Source organism: Pempheris klunzingeri, chromosome 20 (genome assembly GCF_042242105.1).
Source record: "Pempheris klunzingeri isolate RE-2024b chromosome 20, fPemKlu1.hap1, whole genome shotgun sequence".
NCBI classification, from domain to species: Eukaryota; Metazoa; Chordata; class Actinopteri; order Acropomatiformes; family Pempheridae; genus Pempheris; species Pempheris klunzingeri.
The window spans coordinates 2,127,474-2,154,878 of record NC_092031.1 but is presented as its reverse complement, the minus strand read 5'-3'; the positions used below and the strand labels follow the sequence as shown (position 1 = coordinate 2,154,878).

The 27,405-nt window shown below is 42.6% G+C and overlaps 1 protein-coding gene across 1 annotated transcript in view; it reads left to right on the top strand.

Annotated features, from left to right (window-relative positions):
* The window catches only part of rnf213b (ring finger protein 213b), a 29,262-nt gene extending 1,920 nt beyond the window's left edge, over positions 1-27,342 (top strand). Inside the window, exons 5-61 of the mRNA XM_070851346.1 lie at positions 18-231; positions 323-369; positions 442-607; positions 692-844; positions 1,968-2,066; positions 2,184-2,312; positions 2,436-2,601; positions 2,680-2,847; positions 2,969-3,118; positions 3,248-3,867; positions 4,190-4,349; positions 4,440-4,657; positions 4,738-4,881; positions 4,970-5,122; positions 5,752-7,033; positions 7,233-7,417; positions 7,512-7,664; positions 8,145-11,876; positions 11,972-12,108; positions 12,195-12,293; positions 12,406-12,518; positions 12,627-12,740; positions 12,850-12,905; positions 13,012-13,168; positions 13,430-13,565; positions 13,816-14,004; positions 14,091-14,224; positions 14,343-14,518; positions 14,602-14,805; positions 15,054-15,241; positions 15,319-15,439; positions 15,747-15,847; positions 16,069-16,248; positions 16,682-16,827; positions 16,915-17,014; positions 17,370-17,481; positions 17,587-17,785; positions 17,948-18,138; positions 18,743-18,865; positions 19,432-19,533; positions 19,621-19,866; positions 20,496-20,577; positions 20,665-20,699; positions 20,792-20,895; positions 20,998-21,142; positions 21,238-21,400; positions 21,493-21,581; positions 21,732-21,980; positions 22,391-22,523; positions 22,612-22,695; positions 23,562-23,745; positions 24,467-24,668; positions 24,773-24,850; positions 25,020-25,217; positions 25,838-25,927; positions 26,296-26,474; positions 26,962-27,342. Of these exons, the coding sequence (XP_070707447.1) occupies positions 18-231; positions 323-369; positions 442-607; positions 692-844; positions 1,968-2,066; positions 2,184-2,312; positions 2,436-2,601; positions 2,680-2,847; positions 2,969-3,118; positions 3,248-3,867; positions 4,190-4,349; positions 4,440-4,657; positions 4,738-4,881; positions 4,970-5,122; positions 5,752-7,033; positions 7,233-7,417; positions 7,512-7,664; positions 8,145-11,876; positions 11,972-12,108; positions 12,195-12,293; positions 12,406-12,518; positions 12,627-12,740; positions 12,850-12,905; positions 13,012-13,168; positions 13,430-13,565; positions 13,816-14,004; positions 14,091-14,224; positions 14,343-14,518; positions 14,602-14,805; positions 15,054-15,241; positions 15,319-15,439; positions 15,747-15,847; positions 16,069-16,248; positions 16,682-16,827; positions 16,915-17,014; positions 17,370-17,481; positions 17,587-17,785; positions 17,948-18,138; positions 18,743-18,865; positions 19,432-19,533; positions 19,621-19,866; positions 20,496-20,577; positions 20,665-20,699; positions 20,792-20,895; positions 20,998-21,142; positions 21,238-21,400; positions 21,493-21,581; positions 21,732-21,980; positions 22,391-22,523; positions 22,612-22,695; positions 23,562-23,745; positions 24,467-24,668; positions 24,773-24,850; positions 25,020-25,217; positions 25,838-25,927; positions 26,296-26,474; positions 26,962-27,100 (13,417 nt within the window). The 3' untranslated portion in view covers positions 27,101-27,342. The remainder of the gene's footprint in view (positions 1-17; positions 232-322; positions 370-441; positions 608-691; positions 845-1,967; positions 2,067-2,183; positions 2,313-2,435; positions 2,602-2,679; positions 2,848-2,968; positions 3,119-3,247; positions 3,868-4,189; positions 4,350-4,439; positions 4,658-4,737; positions 4,882-4,969; positions 5,123-5,751; positions 7,034-7,232; positions 7,418-7,511; positions 7,665-8,144; positions 11,877-11,971; positions 12,109-12,194; positions 12,294-12,405; positions 12,519-12,626; positions 12,741-12,849; positions 12,906-13,011; positions 13,169-13,429; positions 13,566-13,815; positions 14,005-14,090; positions 14,225-14,342; positions 14,519-14,601; positions 14,806-15,053; positions 15,242-15,318; positions 15,440-15,746; positions 15,848-16,068; positions 16,249-16,681; positions 16,828-16,914; positions 17,015-17,369; positions 17,482-17,586; positions 17,786-17,947; positions 18,139-18,742; positions 18,866-19,431; positions 19,534-19,620; positions 19,867-20,495; positions 20,578-20,664; positions 20,700-20,791; positions 20,896-20,997; positions 21,143-21,237; positions 21,401-21,492; positions 21,582-21,731; positions 21,981-22,390; positions 22,524-22,611; positions 22,696-23,561; positions 23,746-24,466; positions 24,669-24,772; positions 24,851-25,019; positions 25,218-25,837; positions 25,928-26,295; positions 26,475-26,961) is intronic.
* Positions 27,343-27,405: the final 63 nt, after the last annotated feature.

Below are 27,405 nucleotides of genomic sequence, written 5' to 3'. Positions count from 1 at the left end.
ACATTTTTTTTCCTCAGGATAATGCTGGATTCGATCCAGACACACTTATCTGTGGCCAAAGAGAAGCCTCTGCTCCTGATGAGCTGGTTATCTCTGGTCGCTTTTCAGGATCTTACTGAATTTTCCGAGCTGACAGAAATACCTGTGGAACACCTGATCCAGAGTCTGTTGTACAGACTGCGGAAATTTGGAGAGACAGGAGATTACAACACAGTAGTGGAGAACGTAAAGGTGGAAAAAAAAATCAAAAATTGATGTTGTTTAACATCTAAAGTTTTATCTTTTTGATAACCGTTGTCCTTTCTACATGCAGCACCTTCAGAAAATCTTGACCCACGTACTGGTGAAGGTTGACCAAGAGAAGGACAGGTGAATATTCTTCAGGTGCTTCTGATGCTGTGGTTTGGGGCTCTGTTGTGACCTTTTGCTTTGTGTCTGCAGACTGATTGAGTCTGGAAACATCAAGCCGGCCTTCATGAGCAGCGTCACTGTGGTGAAGAGCACATGTGGCTTGGTGCGGCTGGTCCCAGGTTACCGGGCTGCAGTCCTGTCCTACCAGCTTGTGTTGAAACTGGCAGAGATTTTAGATGCCAAACTGAGGAAAGAGGTAATAATCTCTTTATTATGAGCTGTGAATGCCTCTTTACAGAGCAGTAACTTAAATTCACCATATTCCTTTTGTGCCTTTTAGTCCTCAGAAGATGAGATTGAGACCTTAAAGCAGAAGCTCTTGGACGATGTATTTGTTGTGCAGCAGCGAATCAGTGACTGGAGAGATGAACTGCTGCACAAACCTCTGTTGACCTCTGTTGTGAAGTTTCTCGCTTACCCAAAGGAAATTGAGGTACCCAAATTTTTTCAAAATAAAGAGATCACCTTAAACTCTGCACACTTTGATTTGATGTTTCTAACCAACAGTGCAGCAGAGTCCCTCTGATAAATGATAATAAACAATAACTGGTGACTGTAGGGGTCTGAATGCAGGTTGATTTATTTACAGCTCATATTTAGACTAATGCAATAAGTTTAATTTTTTGTTTCATTGAACTTAAAATGTGTCAATAATTCAAAATCTCTGTTGTGTTATACACTACTCACTAAAAGTTAGGGATATTCGGCTTTCAGGTGAAATTTCAGGATGAACCTAAAATGCATTCTAACCTTTCCAGGTGAACTTAATGTGACCTTCTCTAAACCTTTGAATGCACATGTCCAACTGTTCAGTGTCTCAGTACTTTCTGCACCAGCTGCTGTTCTAACAAGAAGCTTAACAGCAACATTCACAACAGGTTTGATCCATGAATCCACCAATACATTTCCTGCTTCAGTTAGAATTGGTATTTAAACAGTCCTCCTCATCCTGCTGTTCACATTCTGACATCATGAGACCAAGACGACACCTAACAGTTGATCAGCAGCACCTCAACACTGGAGGCTTCAAACAGGAAGTCCTCAGACGGAGGTGTTCACTGAGCTTAGAGGGTCACAGAGTGTCATCAGGAGGTTGGAACAGTGATACAGAGACTGGAAGAGTCACAGAAAGGAGAGGAGTGGACGTCCTTTGGCCACATCCCAATTTATTGAGACACTGAACATGTTTTGTTGTGGTATACCTACCACTGTTGGTAGATTTTCTTCAAATACATTGTTTAAAATGAAGAAACTACCAGTGCATGCTTCTACTTAAATGTCCTACTCTCATGATATAATATCACTGTAGCATTCACTTTTTACATTTTCCATAAATTTCACCTGAAAGTCGAATATCCCTAACTTTTAGTGAGTAGTGTATATGAGCATATTTGTACTTCTATTCTTACTTTAGTTTTACATCCCTCTTATTGTTTATTTTTTACTGATTTCTGTTTATCTGGATATTTAATTCTACCCTTGCACTGCTGCCACAATCAATAATGGCTTTTCTTATCTGAATGCCTCTTATTGTCATAACTGTGTTGAATTGTCAGATGTGGGATGCCCTGCTGAAGGTGGAAAGCTCTCTTGAAGGAGTTTCATCACGTTGGAGGCTGAGCCTGGAAAAAGACCTGAAGAAGAGGATTTCCAAGGTCAGCGAGTCTTTATTGATTATAGTTCATCATTACTGGTCTTGTTTTTGAGCCACCTGAGCTGCCAGCAGATGAATGGGTCTTTTTTTATGGCACATCTGGACTGTTTCTTTGCAGGCAAGTGAGGAGGATAAAGTACTGGTCTGCTGCCTGGAGTCGTCCCTGGCAGCTATAAGCGAAAGCCACACTGTTGTACGGACCTGTTTCGACGAGCTGTGCCAATCTGCTATCAAGACAATCTGCCAGGTACAGAACATATCAGTGATCCAGGCTCATCACCATCACAGTGTCAATCTGTGTGCTTCTTTAACCAAGCAGGTGAATGAACAGAGTTTAATACGGTAAATGGTCATTCATTGGTGTTTTCAGAGTGGGAAGGAGGGAGACCTGATGCGGACTCTCAGCTCGAAGGTGAAGAATCTCCCTGAGGTTGTCATGTCTGCTGTTGTGGTTGAGTCAGCAGCACGATTCAGAGACAACTCCGTAGTCCAGCTGCTGGATCCACAGTCCGCCATGAACCACCTTCTTTCTCACGGTACTTTCCATTATTACTTTTTCTTTTTCAGTGCTCTTAACATTTTATGATGGTCACAATGTCATCATTTTGGCGCAGGTGATTGGAGGTCGATCCGGGTGGATGACTCTGCAGGGCAGGTTGTCCACAGCTGCCTGGTTGCTCTGCAGTCTCTGGTGGAGTCCCTGCTTCAAGGACACGTACCCCTGGGACACCTGCTGACCTGCCTGAAATATAAAGAGCAGTTTAAGAGACTTCACCAGCAGTGTATGAGCCTTAAGCAGCATCATCACAATGTCACAGACGTCCATGATTTCTACATTAAGTTTCCCCCTTGACAGAAAAAAACAGTATTCAATTAATTATTACTGCATTGTGTCTTCCACAGACAAGAAAAACACCAAATCTGAGACTGTTCCTGTCGATGCAGAAACTGTTCTGGCTCAGAGAGAGAAGGATTTAGACTTGTTCATGCAACAAAAACAGCAGATGGACACACTGATTAAGATGATGGGAAAGGTTACAGAAAGCATCACTGGTAAGTATAACTGCAAAAATAAGTACTAGCCTGAATTAAGTTGAGTTAGGTAACTTTTGCAGAAGGTTTAGTCGTGTCTTGTGGTTTTATGCACAGTTTTCTTCAGTAACATGGTTCTTATTTGACCAGTTCCTGAGATGTCGCCTCTGGAGGAGCAGCACAGTGCAGATCTTAACAATGTGGGCCTGAACAACCTGGTGCTCGTTCAGTCCTTTAATGCTGACGGGAAGTTGGGAAACACTGGCACTCCCCGTGTCCTCTGGTATAAGGCCAGTCTGAATGTCCTGAAAATGGCCAGTGAGATGCACAAACTCCATCACAGCAACCTGATTTTGTCCTTCTGGGTCAAGGGAGCTGCATATTTTGCATCAACAAGGCAACCCTGCCCACTTCCTGTTCCAGTCACCTTAACACAGATCTGCGAAAACATCTGGAAGCCACAACAGGCAGAGTTCTGTCAGCTTGGTGTCAGAATTGCCAGTGCAAACATCACTTTCAAGCACCTTGATCAGGTCTTGGCAGAGTCTGGCGACCAGGGAGACGGTAAAGTCATGAGGAAGGAGCTGAGTCTGATGAGTACAGTTTGTGAGCCCAAACCTAAAGAGAGCTGGGTGGAGCCGAGGCTTCGCCAGATCCAAGTTTATCGACAGCTCCACGAGGCAGCAGCTGCAGCCAGTGCAATACTGAAAATTGCAGAAAAAATGAAGCTTTCTGGGAACTTCACAGAAATTGACACGCTCAGCCAACTGGTAATAGTCTTGTGATTTGACATCTCATTTTAATTACAGTAGCTAACCAAAAAGAAAGCAGACTCTTGTTATTCCTGCTTCTCTTTTTTTACAATTTTTATTCAGAATATTCACTTACACAAGAGATGCACATTCAACATTTAATAGAAATGCATGTAAATATAGAATAGAAATGAGGTGAAACGTGACATTTATGGCAGCTGCATAATGATTTACTTTTTAAAAAGTAAATGCCAAAAGCAAACACACTTTCTATATTAAAAGTACTTTCCTTTTTAGGAAAAAGTATAATTCTTGGATTGTGTGCGCTGCTTTTTAACAGGAAGACGACACATTTAAGCAGAGGCCCCTGGGATCCCTCAGTGATGACCTGTTTCATGCCAAACAGAAACTGTCCACGGTCACCAAGCAGAACACGGCCTGTTTGGAAGAGTTTATAGCGAGCCAAACTCTGGTCAGCTGGGTCAAAGAGAACCTTAAAAGTAAGCCGTTTGCATAAAAGTCATTAACATAAATTGTCTTTTGCTTTGCATATGATGCATGCCTGGTCACTTTTTCTGTGCCCTCAACAGATATAAGCGACGTGAAGGTCTATGTCGACCTGGCCTCCATTTCTGCCGGAGAGAATGACACGGAGATTGACCAGGTGGCCTGTTTCCATGATGCAGTGATGGGCTACGCGCCTCTGCTCTACTCCCTCTCCTCTCGAGCTGACTTTGACGAGTTCATGAAGTGCGCTCAGCCGGTGTGGGACGCCCAAAAAAGAGATGAGAGGCTACCAGACAAATTGGTATTTACTTCTCCTTTGTTTGTAGACAGAACATATAGACCTGTTACTGTGACAATGATGCCACTGGGTTTGTCTTCCAGAGAGAGTCTACTCGATTGCTGAGCTGGCTGAAAGGACTGAAGGAGACCCATGGGTCTGTGGAGCAGTCCTCTCTCTCCCTGGCTTCCTCTATTAATGCTCATGGAGTTTATTACATAGGATGGTCTGATAAAAACACAGAGAAAGTAAGATCTCCTATTAAAAGATACTGTATGTCAGACATAAGAGAAAAATGCCAATTCATATAAATTTCTGATTTTCACTGTTTTGCAGAGATGTCTGACAAACATGGTACATGTCACAGTGAAAAAGGGCAGAGAGGAGAAGAGCTACAAGCTTGAAGACCTGCTGGAGCTACAGAACAAACTCATGCTCATGTCGTCCAAAGGGGAGCACGGCAGAGAGCAAGTCAACAGGTTCACAGAGGTCAGGGGCTTTTGTAAAAGGCAGTTCAACATTTAAAGCTGAAGTATGGAGCTTTCTGCACAGTGTCAAGAACTTATTTAGATGTTTGAGCTACAACAAAAATGGCATCATAAGTGGCCTCTCACTTCAAGCTACCTGGATAAAAGATGTTCTTTTCCAACTGGGTGACATCTTAGATCATTTTATTTTCATCATTATAGTTTGATTGATGAAATTACACCATACAGTAGCACTGGGTATAGACTCTGTAGTATATAATATGTTTACAGTAACTTTATTTACAGTAAGAAGCAACATGTTGCAAACCAGAGCAATGTGAATGAGCAAAGCAAAATCCAATGTGCCAGTCTAACACTCTAAGCAACAATAACTGCATGACTCAGTAAATGTGCAGTAAAATCAAAACAGTGTGCTAAAAAGCTTTGAGGGGAGTGAAAGAGTTGTGCAGGTGTGAGTCACTATGATTGACAACGTTCATGGTTTTACTACACATTTCAGTTATTGTTATTTTAGAAAATTTGTTGAGCTTTAATCCAAAATTTCATCTTTAAGCCCAAAGTGTGTTGTCCAAATGATCTGTTCTGATCAACTGTATTACGGCTCTTCACTCTTGTCTGCACGTCCCATAGGTTTTTGAAGGAGTTCAGAGACTGGGCACCATCCTTCTTCAGATGCAAACATCTGGCAACATGCTCTTCAGAGAGTGGCAGGCTGAGGTCCAGTGCTGCCCACAGCAGCAACCGTGCATCCGAGTCACCTTCTCATCCCTGATGGGTAAAGAGATGACATACGATGGCGAGGTGACCGAGCAGCTCCAAAAGCTGGCTCACTCCATGGATTGCTGCCAGCAAGAATGGCGTTCCTTCATCAGTGAGATGCGCTCCAACTTCAACCTGCTGAACCACTACACCTCAGAGCAGATAGTGTACCTGTGCCACTGGATACACAAAGTGTGTGAACGGCAGACATCAGCTCCTCCACAGTTATGGCATTTACTTTTTCCCATAAAGCCCCAGTGCACTCTAACTGATGTCAGAGCTGCTTACAGTACTGCAGCAAGTATGACCTCAAAGCATGATGAAGCTGAAGGTGTTGAGCTTGATGATGAAGATCAATATTACGAAGAGTCTATGGACTTACACACTGAGGAAGACGTGGAAGAGGCCCATGATTTGATGCAGTTTTCGTCAGAGGAGGAGGATGATGGTGGTCCAGAGGGCTCACTATTCAAACACAGTGAGGAAAGTCTTGAAAAACTTTGGGCTAGATTCAAGGACAACATGCCACAGTACCTCAGCGAACACTTGGACATCTCATCTCTGGCTCACTTTCTCTCGTGCCTCTCTGACATGAACCAGGAACACATAATCAGGAACCTTCCAGCAGTTCTCCAGGAGGGAAAGCCCAATCTTGTGCTTTGTCCTTGTGCAGAGGTTTTTACCACCGTTCTGTCTTATTACATGGAGAGTCCAGAGCAGCCTCTCCCATCAACCGACGAGGTTCTGGTCTGCAGAGAGGAGACTGCAGATGAGGAAGTGGAGATCTTTCTCCGCCGAGCCCTCAGCCAGCGGCCCGGGCGAAACTGCCAGAAGATATACTCTCTTGTCAGTCCAGGGCTGCTGGGATATGACATCAGTGTGGCCTTGGGGGAGCTCTTTGAGGCTCTTCAGAGAAGTGCCAATCCGCATTATCGTTTGATAATAATCAGTCCTGTTGTTCACCAGCACAGATACGTGCCATCTTTCTTCAGCAATGACAAAGTGCAGGCTGGTGTGAGTCTAACAGCAGAGACAGCTAGGAAATATCTACAGCACCACTTCACACAAAACACGATCCCACAAAAGCCTGTCGCACTGGTTTCTCCACATCAGCTCTCAGTCTGGATCGTGTCATCTGTACGCCCTGCAGTTGGTAAGGCTAACTCTAATTGGCATGCTATTATGAGAATGCTTATGCAGTAGTGGCAGTGATAGAATTAGTATATTGTATAAAAGCTATGTTTTGTCAAATGGTGTCACCTAAAATTTTACACATAGGTGCCTTCTGTTAAAACAATTTATATTAATTCATACTATATTTTTCTTGACATAATTCTCTTTTCTATCAATAGGGAAATCCCTTTATGTGGATCGCTTGTTTGAGAAGTTTCAGCAGAAATCTTCCAGAGCAAGGCATATCAGAATCAAGCTGATTGAGCCTTGCATTGACATAGACTCCTTGATTAAGAGTCTGTCAGATAAACTGGCCCCACTGAGAGAGCAGGACCCTGTTCTCCTGCATATCGACACTGCTGGAGTAAGTTTGCAAGAGCTTACCTCTGCAGATCGCTTGCTCTGTTGTTGTTTGACCCTGAACATCTGTCTTATTCTTGACTTTTATTAACGGCCAGGTTCGCTCAGGTTTGGAGGAGCTCCTGTTCCATCTGCTCATTCTGGGCTGTTTCAGCGACAGCCATGGCATGCTGTGGAGAAGGAATGTAGATCACTTGCTCATTGTAGAGGTCCTAAGAACATACGCTTTGCCTCAGAACCAGCCAAAACAGGTAGCAATGTCTTTTTCAGATTATAACTTCTTTTCTGTGCGGCCATTAACTGTCAAGTGACATTTAACAAGTTATGTAACCTGTAAATTTGGTGAAGTCCCAGCTTCAATAACAGTATATTCTCACATTTTATGACATTTATACATCTTATTTCGTTTTTTTATGACTTACCCATTACTAAAAGTGGGCAAAGTCTGTCAGAAGTTGCACACTAGAGACACAATGACACAACCTCTAAAGTAAATACAAGCAGAAAAACATTAATTAAAAAGCTTAAAAGTGCCTTAATAATATAATATGTACTCACCTGCTCATATAAACTTGACTCTGAATTCAATGTCTTAACTTTCCTGAATTTATAAGTATTGCTTAAATTATTAAACTTGTATGTCAAATGTGTCTGTGGTCTTGGGGTAAATTACAAAAATTACTTCAAGCTGCAACTGATTTAATAAATGTGTGTTTAATTTGCTTACACAGGTCAAGTTTGGACTTCTTGACATTCTGCCTGCCATCCATTGTAGACCTCCAAAAGAGGTGAAGCAGTTGTTGGCCAGTAGAGTGACCCGGACCTTTGATCCATTCATGGATGAGCAGGAGTTTTGCAGTGAGGGGATTCAAAGACCGTATCAATACTTAAAGCGCTACGGCAGGAATGAGAATCTGGACCGCTTTAACTACCAGAAAGGATCCAGAGTGGGGGATCCCATTGATTGTGTCACTCACTTTCTGCATTACTGTGGAATGAAAGATCCATCTTGGGCTGAGTTGAAGAACTTCTCCTGGTTCCTCAATGTGCAACTGAAAGACTGTGAGAACTCTGTTTTCTGTGATCCAGATTTTCTGGGTGACCAGCTTCAAGGTTTCAAGGGCTTCATTGTGAAGTTCATGATTCTAATGGCAAGAGATTTTGCCTCACCATCTCTAAACACATCTGATCAAAGTCCATTGCTGTACAGTTTGGAGGATGACCTTCTCGCCCGTCTGACAATTCGTAAACATTGGGAAAATGAGTCTCATCCATACATTTTCTTTAATGCAGACAGATTGTCAATGTCTTTCCTTGGCTTTAATGTGATGAAAGTGCGAAACATGCTCAATGCAGTTGATCCTCACAGCCACAAGGTCCTGATAGAAAATGTGATGTCACTAAACCTTTTCAGTGGTTTGGAACGGCAAAGGATCTCTCTCACCGAAGACTTTGATCAGTTGTCCCGACAGGACAAAATCAAAAGGATTTCGTGCGTTGTTGGTGCCAGGAAAGGAATTTTGGACAGAAACTTTGACCCAGATCCAACCTATGAGCTCACTGCTGACAATGTGATGAAGATGTTGGCCATACACATGAGATTCAGGTGTGGAATACCAGTTGTCATCATGGGAGAAACCGGCTGTGGAAAAACCAGATTAGTCAGTTTCCTTTGCGTCCTGCAGAGGGAGGCAAAACCAGTAAAGAACATGGTACTAGTCAAGGTACATGGCGGAACTACGGCAGAGATGATCTACAGGAAGGTGAGAGAGGCAGAATTACTTGCTAAGACGAACCGTACAATGCACAAGCTTGACACCATTCTGTTCTTTGACGAGGCGAACACCACAGAGGCCATTTTTGCCATCAAGGAAATCTTGTGTGACCAATCAGTGAAAGGGGAGCCGCTGAAGCCAGACAGTGGTTTGAAAATAATAGCTGCCTGCAATCCCTACAGGAAGCACTCCTCTGAAATGGTGGAACGTTTGGAACGTGCAGGATTAGGATACAAGGTGAAGGCAGATGAAACAGAAGACCGCCTTGGCAAAGTCCCTCTGAGGCAGCTGGTGTACAGAGTTCATCCTCTGCCTCCAAGCATGGCTTCTTTAGTCTGGGATTTTGGTCAGTTGAGTGATTCAACTGAACTTTCCTACATCAAGCAGATTGTCCAGAAGAAAGTTGATGACCATGGCTTGCCAGTTGCCTGCAAGGACATCATTTCAAAGGTGCTTGGTGCCTCGCAGGAATATATGCGAAGTCAGAAAAATGAGTGCAGTTTTGTGAGTCTCAGAGATGTGGAGAGGTCTATGAAAGTGCTAGTTTGGTTTTACCAGCATTGCGAGGTCCTTTTCAACAACTGCTCTCAACTCAGTGCAGCTCTTAAAACACTGAAGTGTTTAATTCTCTCAGTTGGAGTCTGCTACTACCCATCTCTGGTGACCAAAGAGAAGTACCTCTCTGTAATTTGTAGGTACTTTCCAGACCCTCTCTGCTCTCCAACAGCATTGCAGGCAGAGATTACATCTTGTCAAGACGTCTTCCTTCAGAACATACACACAAGAGAGACCATAGCCAAAAATGTTGCACTCAAAGAGAACGTGTTTCTGATGGTGGTTTGCATTGAGCTCAGGATCCCACTCTTCCTGGTTGGCAAGCCAGGCAGCTCTAAGTCACTTGCTAAAACAGTGGTTGCTGATGCCATGCAAGGTCAGAGCTCCCACTGTGAACTATTCAAGTCACTCAAGCAAGTTCACATGGTCTCCTTCCAGTGCAGTCCTCACTCAAGTCCTGAAGGCATCATAGGGACATTCAAAAACTGTGCACGCTTCCAGAAGGACAAAAACATGGACGAGTATGTGTCAGTGGTGGTGCTTGATGAAATAGGACTAGCAGAAGACTCTCCTCAGATGCCCCTGAAGACCCTTCATCCTCTCTTGGAGGATGGCTGCATTGACAATGACAGGCCAGATCCACACATGAAGGTCGGATTTGTTGGCATTTCTAACTGGGCCCTTGACCCGGCAAAGATGAACCGAGGAATATTCGTGTCCAGGTGGGATCCGAGTGAGGATGAACTCGTGGAAACTGCCAAGGGAATTTGTTCATCTTCCAACCAAATTCTCTTGAAAATCAAACACCTCTTCCCATCTTTGGCAAAGGCCTTCTTACACATCTGTAAAGAGACCTCAAAGAATCAGTTCTTTGGGCTAAGAGACTACTATAGCCTTGTCAAAATGCTCTTTGCCACAGTCAAATCCACACAACAAGAACCAGATGGTGAACAGTTGGTAGAGTCCATCTTGCGTAACTTCAGTGGACAGCCAGAGGGTTTTGACCCTGTTGTTTTTTTCCAAGAGGTTCTCCAAAACGTAATGGAAATCCCCAGACCAAGCACCCTGCAAATGGTGAAAAAGAATCTCGACCATGACACCAACCAGGAGAGTCGCTACCTCCTGTTGCTGACCACTAACAATGCAGCTCTCCATATCATTCAGCAACAAATCTTTGCCAAAGGAGACTATTCACCACCTGAAATTATCTTTGGTTCTGGATTCCCAAAAGACCAGGAATATGCCCAAATCTGCCGTAATGTTAACCGGGTGAAAACATGCATGGAGACTGGGCGTACAGTCATCCTCCTCAACATGCAGACTCTTTATGAAAGTCTGTACGATGCTTTGAACCAGTACTATGTTTACCTCAGTAAGCAGCAGTACGTTGATCTTGGTCTCGGCTCCCACAGAGTCAAGTGTCGTGTTCATACAAACTTCAGACTGGTGGTAATTGAGGACCAGAAGAAGGTCTATGAGCACTTTCCTATGCCCCTCATCAACAGACTGGAAAAACACAGGGTGGATAGGAGTACCGATTTGGAACCATGGCAGCACAGGGTTCTCCACAAACTGAAGGAGTGGATGAAGGAATTCTTAGGTGAGGCTGCACATGATTTCAGACTGTCTGACATTTTTGTTGGCTATCACGGAGATGCCTGTGCCAGTGCTCTCTTGCAGGCTCTAGAATGTGGAGCACAAAATGCTGAAGACAGTGTTGTAAAGCAACATGAAGAGACCGAAAAGGATCACGATCAGTTGGGTGATGCAATGGACTTAGAGATTGCTGGAAAAGATCAAGAAATTGAGTCAATGGAAAGGAATGATGGTTCCACTGAGGTTTGTGAGGATGAGAACAAAGTGATCTCTGAGAGCGAAGAAATGATGGAGACAGAAAACGATGTTGGGTCTGCTGGGGAAAACAAGGAAGAAGAAGTCTTCAATTTAGCTAAATGTCTCTTGTTGAACTGTGCCACCCCTGATGCTGTGATGAGGCTGAAGTATTCAGATTTAGCAAACCAGGAGAAGGAGAAACTTCAGAGAATGTACTTCCAGCAACAGCATCACCACTCCCTCCGAGATTTCTTGGAAGATTGCCTGAGCAAGCATGAGGGGTCCAGCAAGTTTCTAGAGGTGGGACAGAAACCACTGCTCCAATTTCTTTTTCATCATTTCTTTACAGTATGTTCAAACTGTTTACACCACTGTCCCCTCTGTGGTTTTCATAGATAACTACGTTCTCTAGCCTGTTAACCAGATCAGATGTCAGGGTTGTAGCCCATGATCTAGGACTCCATACGAACAGAATCCTCCTGCTTTCGCTCCACCAGTTTGACACTGAGGTCTCCTTCTGCAACAAAATACGGTACTGAGTATTCACATAACAGCAGCATGGCTTATGTACTTTATTTTTGTCATTTACTCTTTTTCTTACTCGCCTTTCTGTGTCAGGGGCTTCATTCAAGATGCTGGCCACGCTCTTCACACCTTGATAATCCAGATGGACCTCGAGGACTCCCACTGCAATGATGAGCTCATAGCATCAGCAAAGTAAAGCTCAATGTCAAGATCCTGAACACATTGCAATGTGATTTATGCATCCTCTGTGGAAAAAGAACATCAAAGGCATTTCAGACGTGTTTGTGGTTCCATCTGCCTCCAGATATTGCACCATGAATCACTTGTTGTCAGTGGAAGATCAGACCTGTTGGGTGATTTTCATTGTGAAGGTTTCAAGGATCCCAAGTCAAACTCAGTACATTGGTTTCCAAGGAGGTGAGTGCTAAGTGGAATATGATCATTACTGCAATACAATTATTTGCTCATTGCACTGTACATGTCATTTGATAAGAATAAACCCATGTTTTGTCTTTTGCACCAAAGGGGTCTGGCAGTCAGTGCACATTGATGACCTGAGGGATTCAGAGGACATGAGCCTGAACCTGTCAGTTTTCTGTGGAACTCTCATCAGCAACCTAGTCAACCCTGCACTGTCAGGTACATACTAGACATCCTCTGGGCATTAAAGAGTCTAGATAGAGATAGTGTCATTGATCTCTGGGCTAATTTTCACTGTAAAATAAACAATATTCTTGATTTCTAACAGAACATGAAGATGGAGAAATGGTGGGGAAAAGAAAATTCTCTCAGGTAGATACAAATGTGAGTTTAAGAATAAATAAACTTTAGGATTCTTTATATGTGCTAGAATAAAAAAACCTCATGTTTTAATGTTGCTTGAATGTACTTTACTTGTGTTTGTGTACAGGCAGATAAAGCCCATCTTCACAGCCTATCCTTAGTGAGATCGTGTATCCAAAAAGCTGTGGGTTTACTGAGGGAGACCAATGGCGTGACTTCACGAAGCATGCGACGGATACACCTCCTTCTGACTCTTCTGGGAGCTGGTCAAGGGTGTAAAGGAGGTAAATATACCTTAAAAGTGACGCCAGTTTGTATATTAATATCATAAAATTGACCTGAATGTATCTGCTGGTGTCTGACCAGGTTTGTTGATCAATACCAGTCACTTTCCCTGTGAATTGTGATGTTATTTGTTTTGTCTGGAGTAGAATAAGAATTAAGAATAATATTATAATATTATAGTATTATAATGGTCTAGACATTGTATCAGTCTTGATGCATTTCTGGTTTCTGATAGATGTCAACTGTATCCTTTTCTACAGCTGACTTTCAGGAGGTGTTGTTGGGTAGACTGGCAGAAGCTTTGGTACAGAGAGAGAAAAACATGGGCTCTCCCAAGGACTGGGTGAACAGCGAAGCCAAGAAACGGCAGGCTCTGCAGGAGGGGGGAACGCTGAGGTACAGTAACCAACAGGATAAAAAAATCTTATTAAAAGACGAAAAGATTGGGCAGTCATACAGCAAAACACTTGTTCCTTGTATGACTTTGGTAGGAATTCAGTTGTTTGTGGAAATTTCACTGCAGAACCAGATCCTATTTTCTTCTTTTTTTAAATAATGGCGCTTTATGTGCACACTTTCAGTGATCCCTGGCTTCTAGTCAATGATTTCATCAAGTACAGCCTTTCTTTGTGTCTTTAACTGGCAGACATACCCTGTGGCGCTGTCTTCAGTCCACTGTGACTCCAATCTTGGCCAGCATGTTGGAAGTTATGGACAGGTATGGAAATCTGGACCTGCTCTCTGACAACAGGCTCAGTCAGGGCCTGATGAAGCTGTGGTTGGACATCCTGGCAGATTCACAGATTTTACACTTAACACCGGTCCAAAACTCAAGGTACTGTGGATCACCACTTCTGTATAATCTCCACAGTTCATTAGATCAACAAAAGGCATCATGTTCCTGATGATTATGTTTTCTAGTGAGTCAGACCAGGAGGTGCTTGTCCAGAGCTGTTTCATGTTGGCTGATGAAGAACAACTCTGCGCTGCCCCGTTCAGCTGGCTCATCAAATTGCACCTTGAAAGTCTGTGGAATGAATCAGAATTCATGCCAGGTTTGCCTTATTCTCACTGGGGTTTTTTTAAAAGAACAAAATGTTCAAACTCGTGGAGAGATCATGACGTATGTATGGCACAGTTTTAAATTATGTTTTTCTTATAACTGATCCCCAGTAACAACAGAAGATGGCACAGAGAGGATTCTGCAGTTTGTGAGCACCTTCAACGCCAGCAGGCTGGGCAGTCACTTACAGAAGCTCTCAGATGAGGAGAGATTGGAGTATAGCCACCACTATCTGCAGGACTTCCTGCTACTTTCCTTGAAGATCAAGTCAAAGAGCGAGCTTGGGGTATAGACATTACAAGCCATACATTTAAGTGAAACAGTGTTTGCCAAATAGACTTTTAACTTTTCTTGACATGTATTGTACAGGTGCTCACCAGGGCCATGCTCAGCTGTGTGTCTGAGCTGCAGATGTCCATGGGTGTTCTCACACACCTCTCTCCTGCCTGGATAATGGCTGCTGCCAAGCATTTTGCCCCCAGACTGGACACTCTCTGCCACATATTTCTGCTGCAGCCACATCTCGCCACCGATGTCCTTCAGCAGGAGTTAAATAGGCAGCCTCAGGAAATGGTGAGAATAACCTTTTGGCTTCATCTCTGTCTCATTTGTTTGCTGAAATAAGAGATAGTTTGGAAGCATTTGTATAAAATGCACACTAGTGTTTCATCTAGTGGTAGTTTAGTTTATGATGGGATAGCTGGCTAACACCCTCTGCTCTACTGTGAGACTAGTGATGATGTAGACTGCTAACATGCTAAAATGTTAACATGTTCTCATCTTAAAATGAACTTTAACATGATTTCTTTTATTTTTGCTAGGCGGAGGACATTTTAGCTCTTGGTATCTGTGTTGAAAAGACCAGACTACAGACTTTGACGTCCCTGCAAAAGTGCAAGTCCTTTGTGAGCAGGGTTGAGCTTCTGCAGCCGTGTCTGGACAGAGCGTTTGGTCAAAAATACCGTTCCCTCTGTACACAAAGCTATCTGCAACATCTGGACTCCATCAGGTGAGTCTTGCATGACACACAGGGAGAAACGTTTTCAGTGCTTTAAGGTTTATTTCTAAGCTCTTTTACCCCTCCAGGTCACTGTGGCAGGGGATACTGCTTGTTGCATCTTTCATCCAGCACGTCATTTTTAAAGTTAAACAGAATGACTCAAGATTGAAAGAACTGGCTCTCAAATACTGCAACCTTCTCTTGAACGTAAGTAAAATAGGATTAGGATCTATGTTTTCATCTTGATCCGACTGAAAGAGCTTTCCCCCAAGAAATGATTTAGCTGAGGTGGTAAGCCTCCAAGATCCTGATGCATTTTGTCTCATGATCAATTTAGTCAGCAGAAAATGGCCTTAACACACTTTAAAATCATGAAAATGTTTTTTTCCTTTGAGGTTAATTAACTCATCAGAAAGTCTTGATAACTTTTTATCTTATTAATTTCTTACTAAGAGCAGAATATATAGTTTATCTCCCAACAGTACTAGCATTTATGTTTGTTGTTTTCTAACAGCTGATGCAGGAATCTCCTGATGTCAGGAACCTGGACACACTGCAGCAGCTGATCCGGATCCTCAATTCTTTTCATGATGAGTGTATCAGCAGGGATCTGAGGTCCGATTCTTCCCTTACAATTTGTTTTTGGTATTTCATTTGGTATTTCAGTTTCAGGGAACATCTGGTCTTATTCCAGCTCCAAGCAGATACATCTCACCATTTCAACATGTTTACTTTATAATGTATAAAATAAGATGATGATGAATATTACTAGAATCTCTGTTGGTCTTTTCCCAAAGTGCAACAACTCATGGTTTATAATATTTTGCTCTGTAAAGGTTTGGCATTTCTTGCCCAGTTTGCCTGTTGGGTCTCACAGAGCCGTCCGTCCTGCCCTGCCAGCACGTCATCTGCCTGCCGTGTCTCCAACGCTGCCTACAGATAGACAGACGCTTCTGTCCTAAATGCAGGACAGACCTGCCGCCTGAATTCAAGCCCACTGTGTCTCAGGCCGTCAAGTGAGTTCAGAAAAATCACTCCGAAATCAAAAGGCAGGACTTGGTCAAGGGTTCAAGGTTAGGGTTAGGTTTAGGGGTCAGAGTCACATTTTGGCCTTACAGTTCTTCAGTTATGAGGACACTGGTGTGCAGAAGTAGAAAGTACAGAAATGATATTTTGTCACGTCCAGGGGAATTAAATAACACTGAGCCTTGGTTCTACCAGCTGCTAACGGAACAGAACATGTAGTGAGTGCCAGCAGTCACAGAGTCTGACTGCATCAGTTTGAGTTTTTACAGGTTAACATATAAACTCAGAAACTTCTGTTCACAATATGTTTTCCTCAAGTGGCTAAAAAACTTTGGGAAACAAAGGTCAAGGGACTGAAGCATCTGGTTCTCATTTGATAAAGGTTTTCAGGTTTTCACAAACTTGTTTCTTTTCGTGATTCAGGGCAGCACTTCAGCAGCAAACAACAATCAGGGACTGCTGTAACTCCTTCTTCCTGGAGGTGGTGTCCAGGTTCTGTCTATCAGAGAGGCAGAAGCCCGGAGAGGGAGTGGTGGAGCTGCTCTTCTCCTTACTTGTCTCTGCTAACGGTCAGTGAGAGAATAATCACTGATAGTAATTAAATAGGTGATGTGATAATGAGACACTCACCCTTTTTATTCCTTTGTGTGCTGCAGGAGATGTGTACAGGACCAGGGAGCTCACTCCCTTCCTGGAGTGTGTGGACAACAGTCCAGTGGTTCGATCTGTGCTGCCAAAACTGCTGCTCCAACACAGGTGAGGACATGAATCCAGTGAGCGCAGGCGGAGGAAGCTCTCACACCATTTGTTGTTTTAGAAAACCACATTAGGAAAGGAAGAAAAGTACAGGATGGTTCACTTTTTTCAAATTCAAACCTGGTATCAAATTGGAGGTAAAAAATGGGAATGAAAATGTCACACGCTTCTCTACAGGCTGGATAGATTTTGTGATCCAGTCTCTTAGATGTACACTATTTTCTACTGAACAGCAGTGCAAAAGAGAAAAGTGAATAGTTTCAGAAAGTGGAAATACTTAAACAATAAGTAGCTCAAATTTAAAGTAGCACTTTTCTAGAAACTGCATGTTTGTAAATCAGAGTATGTCTGTCAGTTTTGATCAGATGAAAGCTCACATTCAGAACTACCTAAAGAATCTGGAGGAGAATCTTCTGACCAAAGAAGATCGAACTGAACTCTACCTGCTGTTCGTCAACTGTTTCCAGGTAAAAAAACCCCACAAACTTTCACTCGTCTATTTGTGCTTTTATGTAAACGGTCCATTGAATGCCACCACTTGTTCATCATCATGTATTTCCTGTTTTTCTCAGGACTCTCTGCTGTGCTCAGAAGTGAGAGAACAGAGTAGAGAGGAGCGAAGACAAGCGGAGACCAGTTTCCTGAGCAGGACTGCCAGGAAACAGACTCCAGACAGACAAGAGGACCCAGCAGAGTTCCTGCTCAACATAGCCAAGCTGAGAATATGCCTGAGCACTGCTGCTCAGCTGCTGAAGAAAGCTGCAGTTCAAGGTGTGTGATGTAGAAATTCATCACTCACACACTCATTGTTTAACTGCACATTGCCATGATGATATTTGATGCATCAGCGCGGGTAATTAGATGAACTTCAGCTTCATTAAAAAGGAGTAAAGTAAAGGACCATATCTGTTTGTGTTCCCTCCTGAAATGCAGACAGATGTGAAGAGGGTGAGGCTCAGTACCTGCTCCAGGTGAGGGCGGTGTGTGAGTACAATGGGAATGACTGGCACAGGGTTTACCTGCTCCGAGCCCTGCACAGACTCTCCGGTATGGACTGCATACTGTCCCTGATGAACCGTTCGGGCTGGAGATGGGTCTTTCCCGGAAATCTGATCCAACTTCAGGTAAAGACTTCTTAGAGAATCTCAGAGCTGCCAAAGTGAGAAACGAGTTGTTATAACGAGGACGTCTCGTCTTGTGTCCCTCGTCTTACTAAGAACATCTTAAGATTCATGATTCTCAAAAAACACCATATATGTGAGAAATATTGTCCTATTTTTCTTTCCACCATTTTTGCTACAAAGACAATGACGATGAATTGATAATCAAAGTAGTTACTAATTTCTTTTCTGTTGATCAACTATGGTAGGCGATTAATTGACTAGTCATTTTATACGTTAAGCATAACGTAGAATTTAATGTGTTATGTTACATAACCATAACCAACAAACAATGTTTCTCAGTACATATTCTAACCATAACATGGAACTACATTCCTTTATTTGCTAGAATTAAGATAAGATAACGTTTATTAATCCCTCAGTGGGGAAAATTTGCTGTTACAGCAACTCAAGGGGACAAAGCACACAGTTAAAGAAATAGAAAATTAAAGAAACATTACATACACAGAATACAATAATTACAAAGAAACAACAACAGTGATTTACTCATCACTTGTAGTTTGGAACAAAAAAGAAAACTAAACTAAACTTCTTCTTCTCCTTAAAGAGGACATTTCCAATTAACGTGGACCAGTTCCTCTGCTGTGGGACGACGTACGCAGCTATGAGAAAAGCTGTGACCCAGGTTCTGGTGGAAAGCAAATCTGACGCCTTCGTGACAGAAATGCAGGTCAGAAAAACTGAAGAAAGGCTGATGAAAATGTTTATTAATTTAGTTAATGAGCAGTTTAGAGGTAGAACAGAAGAGAAAAGGGGAATTAAGACAATAGACACTGTGTTTAAGCACCGTACAGACATTAAATAAATGGATTAATGTAGTTGTAAGTAGAAATAAGGACATTTTAACTTCTTATCAATGTACAGCATTTGTCAGCAATAATGACTCATATGAGGAAAGCTGTGTTTTACATTATATTTTCATTCATTATTGGTTTACCTCCACAGGAGGAGGAGCATTATAGGGTGTTATAACCCATTTATTAAATGTTTATATACTGCTCATGAATGCTAAATAGGGGTTAAAGTCAAGTTATCATATGTAAGTAAGTTACTGCCTTCATCCACTGGCTGCATCACATTAAAGCAGGTGATAAAAAATATCATCATTCACTGTTTGAAAACCTCTTCTAATGACTTTGCCAAAGCAAAATGTTGTCTTTAACTTTGTGTCTCATCACATCAACTTCAGAGTTTCCTGTATTCCTCTTCTACATCTCCGTTGTTTTATCTCTTCAGAAGCTGAGAGGATCTCAGATCAGCGTCCTGGCCCTGGCCTTGTTCAGACTGGTCACCTGCCGCCACAGATCACCTGACGCCAACGCACATCTCTCCCCACAGGTGATACATGGCGTCTAATGTAAACTGTGTCTGTCGCAAATGTCCACTTCTTTTTTTTTTAACATGCGGCTCTACGTGAACGTACAGGAGACGGCAGGACTGGAAGAGCTCCTGAAAAAAGGCGTCGCGTCAAAGGAGTTCAGGGATTTCTGCACTGCGCTTCTGTCCAATCAGATTGGTGGACCAGGCTCAAGGCTCTGCATCAACAAGGATCTTTTGGCTCAGAGACAAACCCTCCTGGAGCTGCTGGTCCATCTGGACTCTGTGCTCCTCAGTAAAAGTCCTCTACTGGTTCCTCTCTATCAGATCGCCTCCCAGCCTGAGAATGTTACAGTAAGACACTTTTCTTCTTCTGTCTACAAGCTAAACACCAACGATGGCGTTACAAACTGGAGGTGTTGGGTTTGAAATAAGTGGATGTCTACTTGGCAGAGAGGATCTAACAAAAGATGCAGTAGTATTTAATTTTTGAATGTCCCTCACAAGTCCCCCAGCTTTATGGAAGTGCACTACTAACTCGCTGGAGTACCACCGTGATCTACTCATCTTTAGCTCTAAAACATCTTAACAGGACCAGATTGCTTAAAGTGATACATGGTTTATGTAACAATACCCTAAAAAGATACTGACCACCCTAGTTTACAATAAACTGTAGCTCAAAAATAGAAAAAGGAAATCTAATAGAAAGAAGAATGGAAATTGGGCATCTGCTCATTATGCATTATATATAAATTCCTTGTTAACAGTCATGATGAGGTTAAACTATAGATTGAGATTTCATTAATGGTTGAAAGAATGATTGAATGAATGAAACAAAAATCTATTTTCAATTTTCACTTGCACTTTTATATACACACAGATAAATGTCTTGAAAAAAAACTAAACAGTAAAGGTCATTTACCTTATTTCAAACTTTTTTCCATTAATGTTGCACATTAACTCAACTTACTTTTTCCTCCAAGAACTCCTTTCTGCCAACCATGCCTGATGATCACACGAGTGAAGCCAGACAGTGGCTGAACAGAGAAAAGTTACAACCATACTGTAAGTATTTTACATAATAAATATCTTAGTTAGTTCTCTATAAATAGTCCATCAGTACTTATATAATGTGTTTTACGTCCTTTGCAGATTGCGTCAACGGACATCTATGCTTTGTTGGAGAAGTATGAGCTTTTTCTCTGTCCCTCTTGGCAAGCATTCTTTAAGAGAGGAATTCAATAACTAATGTATTATTTGTGTCTGTATTGTCCTGTAGTGTGGTAAACCAGTGGTTGTATCAAAATGTCCAGACTGTGGAGTTACAATTGGTGGTCACAATCACAACCCAGTCCGTGGATTTTCCAGGCAGACGGAGCAAAGGTATGAATGTCTTTTAGTCAGCCAGCTGTGTGGAAACATTTGCTGTCAGATATTTGTGTTTGATTTATTTTGCGTTCCTCCTCGTGTGTATAAAAAAATCAGAGATCAAACTCGGACAGGACATGTGTTAGGAGAGGCTCGTCGGAGGTCTGAAGCCCCTGAAAGACAGATGACTTACGCTCAGTCCTGCATCCTGCGGCTGTTTACACACCTCGCCATGCTTCAGGGCGCTACAAGAAACCAAGGAGTGAGACTTGAGCTGAATGTGCAACAGTGTTAACATACCACTGCTATTGAAAAGACAGAATTATGTGATAATATCGTGTTTTTTTGTTGTTGTAGGGAGTTCGTGACATGATCCACCCGAGGCCCTCTGATGTTTTCAGCTTCCTGTGGAACCACCTTGAAAAGGACTTGGATGCTTTGGGGCAGGCGCTGGATCAGAACATGGACAACACAGCGGTTACAGTTCATTTGATTATCAACTCCTGCACAGGATCCACAGGTTATTACTGACTTTCCAGTGATTTTCAGCACGCTGACTTTACTGTTTGTGTAGAAAAACATGTCGCATAACTCTGCTGAATGTTAACAAAGGTCAGAGAAGACAGGATCTGTCCTCCAGACAAGGACGTCAACAGTGGGAGAAGCTTGTCTGTGATTCTGCCATCAACCCTGTTCTTCAAGTAAGGAATACAAAATCAGTTTTTAAAAGTGACGCATTGATTGATGACATGTCCGTGAATCAGTACTGGGACGTTTTCATGTGAAAGACACAAAGACGTTTCGTGCTACAGGGTGATAAAGTCTTCTTTCTTTCACCTGCCTGATTTCAGGATTTGAAAAAGAATCTGCGTGAAGCTCAAGACCGAATCGGTGCTGATGATGAACTGGCTGGAGGTCCCCTGTTGATTCTCCTCCGTGGGGATCCAGGGAACATGTTATCCCTCCCCTCCGACTGCCCGACACATCGCTCCTCTTTCTGGAGTCTACCCGAGATGATGACAGTAGAGCGCTTCACTCAGCTGGTGGGAGAAGCACAGGGAAGGATGTCCTCACCTTTACTCATCATGTTCCTCAACAAGGTACCGATCTTCATCGGTGACATTTGAAATCCTTTTTCTGACATGGGACACAATAGAGGGTAATCAGGCTGTTAACCAGATCCAACTTGATGTAAATCCTTATCTGAGGTATGCCGAGGGGCTGATGATCTCAGCAGATGATCTCATGCTGCAAGAATTCCTATTCAAATGTCTGTAAGAATGACAGATTGATCCTAGAGGGGAGAGTAACCAAAGAGAGTCCAGCTTATAGAGAAAGTGGTGTGCACCTTTGCCTTCATTTCATTTCATTTTTTTCTTTCATGATTATCTTCCTCTAATGGATCCTCCAGCCAAAGAACTTGACACCAGTGTGCTGGTACAACCTCAGTGACAATAAAAGTGTAAAAGTGTTCAAATGTACTGACTCTGTTTGTGTGTGTTTGTCGCAGATACACTGTGTGAGGCAGTTACACCACCTCCCTGAGCTGGCTGCTCTCCAGTCAGACCTGATGAGGGTGTTTCCTCTGATGTCAGACTCCACACCACAGACTATTGCACAGAAGCTACAGCAGATACCAGCAGGTACATCACAAGCTTCATTTGTAATAGAACGTACAACAACAAAAATGACTTACTGACACAAATGGAGCTTTGTCATTCTCACCATTAGGATATCAGAAGAAGATCCTGCAGGAGAGAGTGGAGACATTCATGAAGGTGTGGAACTGCCTGAGAGCAGAGGTGGCAAACAACTGTAAGCATGTCCCCATTAACATTTGACATTGAACTCTAAAAACGCTGAAGCTGATACTGATACTGATACTGATACTGATACTACTGTCAGTAACATCAATATTACTATTATAATACTAGAAATAACTTTATTGAGCACTTAAACTTTAAGAGTTTTAAGTGAGTTAAACATGACATTGTAATTGTTTAGAATGAATTAAATGCAGGGTAAGCTACACAATAAAAGCATGATTTTATAAGTGATTTAAAAGAAGACATTGACTTAATGAAACATTATATATTAATGCCATTGTGTGTGTCTTTAAAACTGAATGTAAAGTGTTAAAAACAAGATCAAATGTTGGGATCAAATTTGACAACAGTTTTAGCCCCTATTGCTGAGGGTGAAACTTTTTTTATCGCAGTTTGGTTTATTATACTTAACGGGACGTCCAGGGTGTGTTTAAAAGCAAGAAAGAAAGAAAATAAGAGACAAAGTGTAATGTTTCCGTTATTTGTCTTCCGCTGTGACACCAGTGTTTCCTGTAAACAGTCGTCAGTGTTTGGTGTCATAATGTTCGGTCAAATAATGGAAACACTTTGTCTCTTATTTTCTAAACATTTTCACTTGGAACGAGAAAAAGAGTCACACGATTGTACATTTTTATGTAATGAATATACAGAGTTGATTAATTAAGAGCTGATTAATTGTTATTGAACAGTTAGTAATGCCAGACTGATTTGAGAAAGAAAAAATGATAATCAGTCTTTAACTGAACTGAGCTGAGGTTCCCTCCTGTGTAGAGGAGTGATTAGTTGTGTCCTACATGTCTGTATGACTTCATTTACTCTCTCCCATGCGTGTGTGTGTGTGTTCTGTATATATAGCAGCAGACTTGGGCGTGGATGTGAACTTGTGTGAGAAGGAGGTGACAGCCGAGAGCTCTTGGGAGTTTCTGACACCATGCCGACATGGACCGGGGTCGTGTCTCCGAACTCTGGTAGACTTCCTGTCAGAGACTCATAACAGCCTGGTGAGAGAAGCCAGGAGAGCGAGCTGCCAAGAGGACAGGTCAGTCCGTCTGCTCCCGAGTCATGTGCAAAGGCTGCTGGGCTTTGAATGGCTTGGACTGTGTTCAGACTCACTAGAATATGAAAATGTGTCCTGAATGATCTGAGGAGGTTGTTTTTATGCATCTGCACCGGTGACAGACACGGCAGGAGGCGTTATGTTTTCACACTGTCCGTTCAAATGTTTGTCTGTCCGTCCCATTCTTGTGAACATGATATTTCAGGAACCGCTGGGGGGAATTTCTCCAAATTTGGCGCAGACATTGACTTGGACATTTTGGTGGTGAAAGATCAAAGTCATAACTCAGGAATTCATACAGAACTTCACACAAATGTTTAATAAAATGAAATGATGACATCTAATATTCAGAAGGTCAAAAGTCAGCTTCACTGAGACATCATAACGTTTGGCAAAAACACTTTTCTGGTCATTAGATAGAAGAAGAGAGCTTAACTCATTTTTAATTGCATTTAGTTTACTTTGTGATCATCTATGCAGTGGATCAAATTATCGCGGTCCTGATAACTTTTCAGAGATGCATCATCCAGTCACATTAACTGTTGCAAAGACTTTTAGCATCTAATAAGCCTTCAGATTCATATATGTGTCCTACTATACTATTTCTCACCTGTACCTGTAACAGTATCTCAACTCCGATGCAGCCTCTCATGGTTTTAAACCTATGATTAATAATGGATGTGCTTGTGTTTTATTCCCTCAGTGAGTACAATGTTCCCTTAGAAAGGATGTCAGAAACCCAGCTGACTCTGTGCCACCCAGAAAGAGAGCTGCTACCCCTGGTTCTAGCCCACTGCCACTACACCTTGAAGAAAGGTGGGGAGACAGACAGCAGCTACGATCTGCCAGCCATCCAGACCCAGCTGATCCGTCGCTTCCTGGCTGGAAAACCACTTATCCAAGCGGTATAATGAACAAAATGAAAACTAATCACACAGCTGCATGCAGGCAGCAGATAATCCCAAACACACGGCTAACCAGCACTGTCGTCCTCTTTGATTTAAATCAGGACACCTCGAGGTACTTGAACAGACACCTGCAGGATTTCTCTGTGGTTCTGGCCGAAGTCAGAGACAAGATTCATCAGGTAGGAAGTTCAGTATTTTTTCTTCATCTGGAACTGACTAATGCCAGCCGAAGAATGTTCACAGTAGTTTCCCTTTAGGATTTTGTGAGGCCACTTTGTTAGAGGTTAAATTCCTTCACTCTCACTCCTCTTGCTGGGTCGCTGACAGTTTTCTCCATCTGTGCTGCAGGAACCACTGAAGGGTTCGGTGAGCAGCGCCATGAGGACGGTGCTGCGATCATACACAGATGTTTGTGACGCCGTGCGTGTGGTGGAGATTGGCCTTCGCTTACTTGGCAAGACGGGGGGGGATCCTCAGGGTCAACTTTTGTCCTACCTCACTGATTCACTGCAGATGGACCCACAAATTTCCAGCCCTGTGGCCAAGGTAGAAACCTCCAGACTCATAGTGATTTCCATTACAACACTGCTGTGCAAAGACTGTGATTATGTTGATCTCATTTTGTTACAACACCCCTTTCTTCTTGTTTTCTTTCCTATAACCCCCCTTAAATTGGGGGGCAATTTAAGACCACTTTTTTTACAATGTCACTCTGATGTCACTGCCTGGTCTGGTGCTCTGATATTCACTAAAACAGGTAGTACCACAGCTTGCATATGCCAAGCTCCTTTTTAAGATAAAACACACTTACTTGCATGTTTTATCCATTTTCTACCTCATATCCCAACTAATAGTTTTCTCTCAGGAACTCAGGAACCACTCCAGACATTGAAACTTGCATGAATCCATCACAGTGAACAAATGACAATGTAGACTTTGTGATTTTCACTGTGATGAATTACACAATTCAAGTTGCACAGGTTTGCCACACAGAAATGAATGGAAACCAGTGGCTACGGTAGAAAGAAATACATTAAAAACTGTACAGCCAGCATTCAAGAACTATTAGCTACAATTTGAAGCATACAAGAGCTGTAATTCAGGGCCAAAAATCCCATTTGTGTGGTCTTTTGAAAAATGAGCTGTCCGTTTCATTTCAATGTTAGGGTCTTGGAGAAAGCAGACTGGAACACAGCATATTCACCTGGCAGCTCCTGACATGTTGGAAGTCTGAGCTTATGCTGAACAGGAAGCAAGTAAGTATTAATAAAGTCAAACAATTCCAGGAATGGACTTAATATGGCAGAAAAAATGCAATTAAAACATATGATAGAACTAGAACAGTGAAACTTTGCATATGCCAAGCTCCCACCACGGTAACCATATCATTTATTTTTGGGTTTGTGACCCTGCTGGCTGCCAGTGACTGACCTCAAACCCAAGAGAGAGTTATATTTTCTGGCCTGTAATCCGTTGAAAGTGTGCCGTCCGACACGGCTGGCGCCCAGAGTTTGACCCCAATAAAAGCTGAATTTGAGGAACTGCGCTGCTGTTTCTGCTTCAAAGCACTTTGTTGTTGTTGTCGCATTAAACTTTGATCACTTAATTGATGATACTGTTTCAGGACCCCTTTCAGAGGCTACCCTCAGGGTTCCAGCAGAAGCTGTCTGAGGAGGAGAGGAAAGGCCTGAAGGTTTTCCTCTCGGTCACAGATGTTGACGCTTTCTGTTTGGAGCTGCATGAAATTCTGGTACTGAAGACGAGCAGTGCCGTGCCTGACGAGGGTTACCAACCACACTGGGAGTAAGCACAAGCCATTTGTACCCCCCCCCCCATAGTGAAAACACAACTAATTTACCATTTGTGAGTTCAGCTTTTGCAGCAGGTAATGCAACACATGGTAAAACAATCCCAAAACATTTGCATCATTGACATTTATCCCCCTAGTTTACACAAGAGGTGTTTTTGGGATAAGATATTTTTTGTTTAGCTCATGAATGTAAGTCGTGAGTCAGTTCAAAGATCACCACCCTAGTCTGAAGGAATCCATTGATCCTAGACAGCTTTAATCAGAGTAAAGTGTGGCGGTCTCACCCAGGGCTCTCCCCTGGGATTTTGACCATAGTGTGACCCCTCCAGGCAGCCATCTGTCAGGGGAAAGGAGCTTAAGTTGTATCCCCTGTTGAAGCAGCAGCTGGGCAGGGCAGAGAATAGGCATGCTTGTGGTGAAAACAATGGATGCAATGCTAACAGTTGTTTTCTTCATGCCCTCCCTCCCTGCTGTCTGCAGCATCAGGAACACCTTAGAGAACCATTTGGAGCAGAAAGACCTTCCACCTCTGCTGGAGCTCGACTCTTTACCAGAGGACATCACACTAGGACAAGGGGCCGAAGTGTGGAGGGCAGCTGTAGAGTTTAAAAGAAGATAAATTGCCTCCTGAGAGAGACAGCGAGAGAGAGAGACAGCTTTATGGGATTCTTTGAGTTGTTATTGATATATTGCTAACTGTCTGTATTAATTAATTCCATATGACAGGACATGTTGTGATGAAATATGCCTTTCTATAATGTAGACCACTTTCAGATGTCTAATTTGTTAAAGGTTTAAATGAGAGAGACAGTGACAGGGCACTGAATTTGAATTTATTATGTTACGTTCCATCTGTCAATGTGGTCAATAAATCAATAAATCAGATGGTGCTTCCTTTTTTTTTTTTTTTTTTAAGTATTTCCC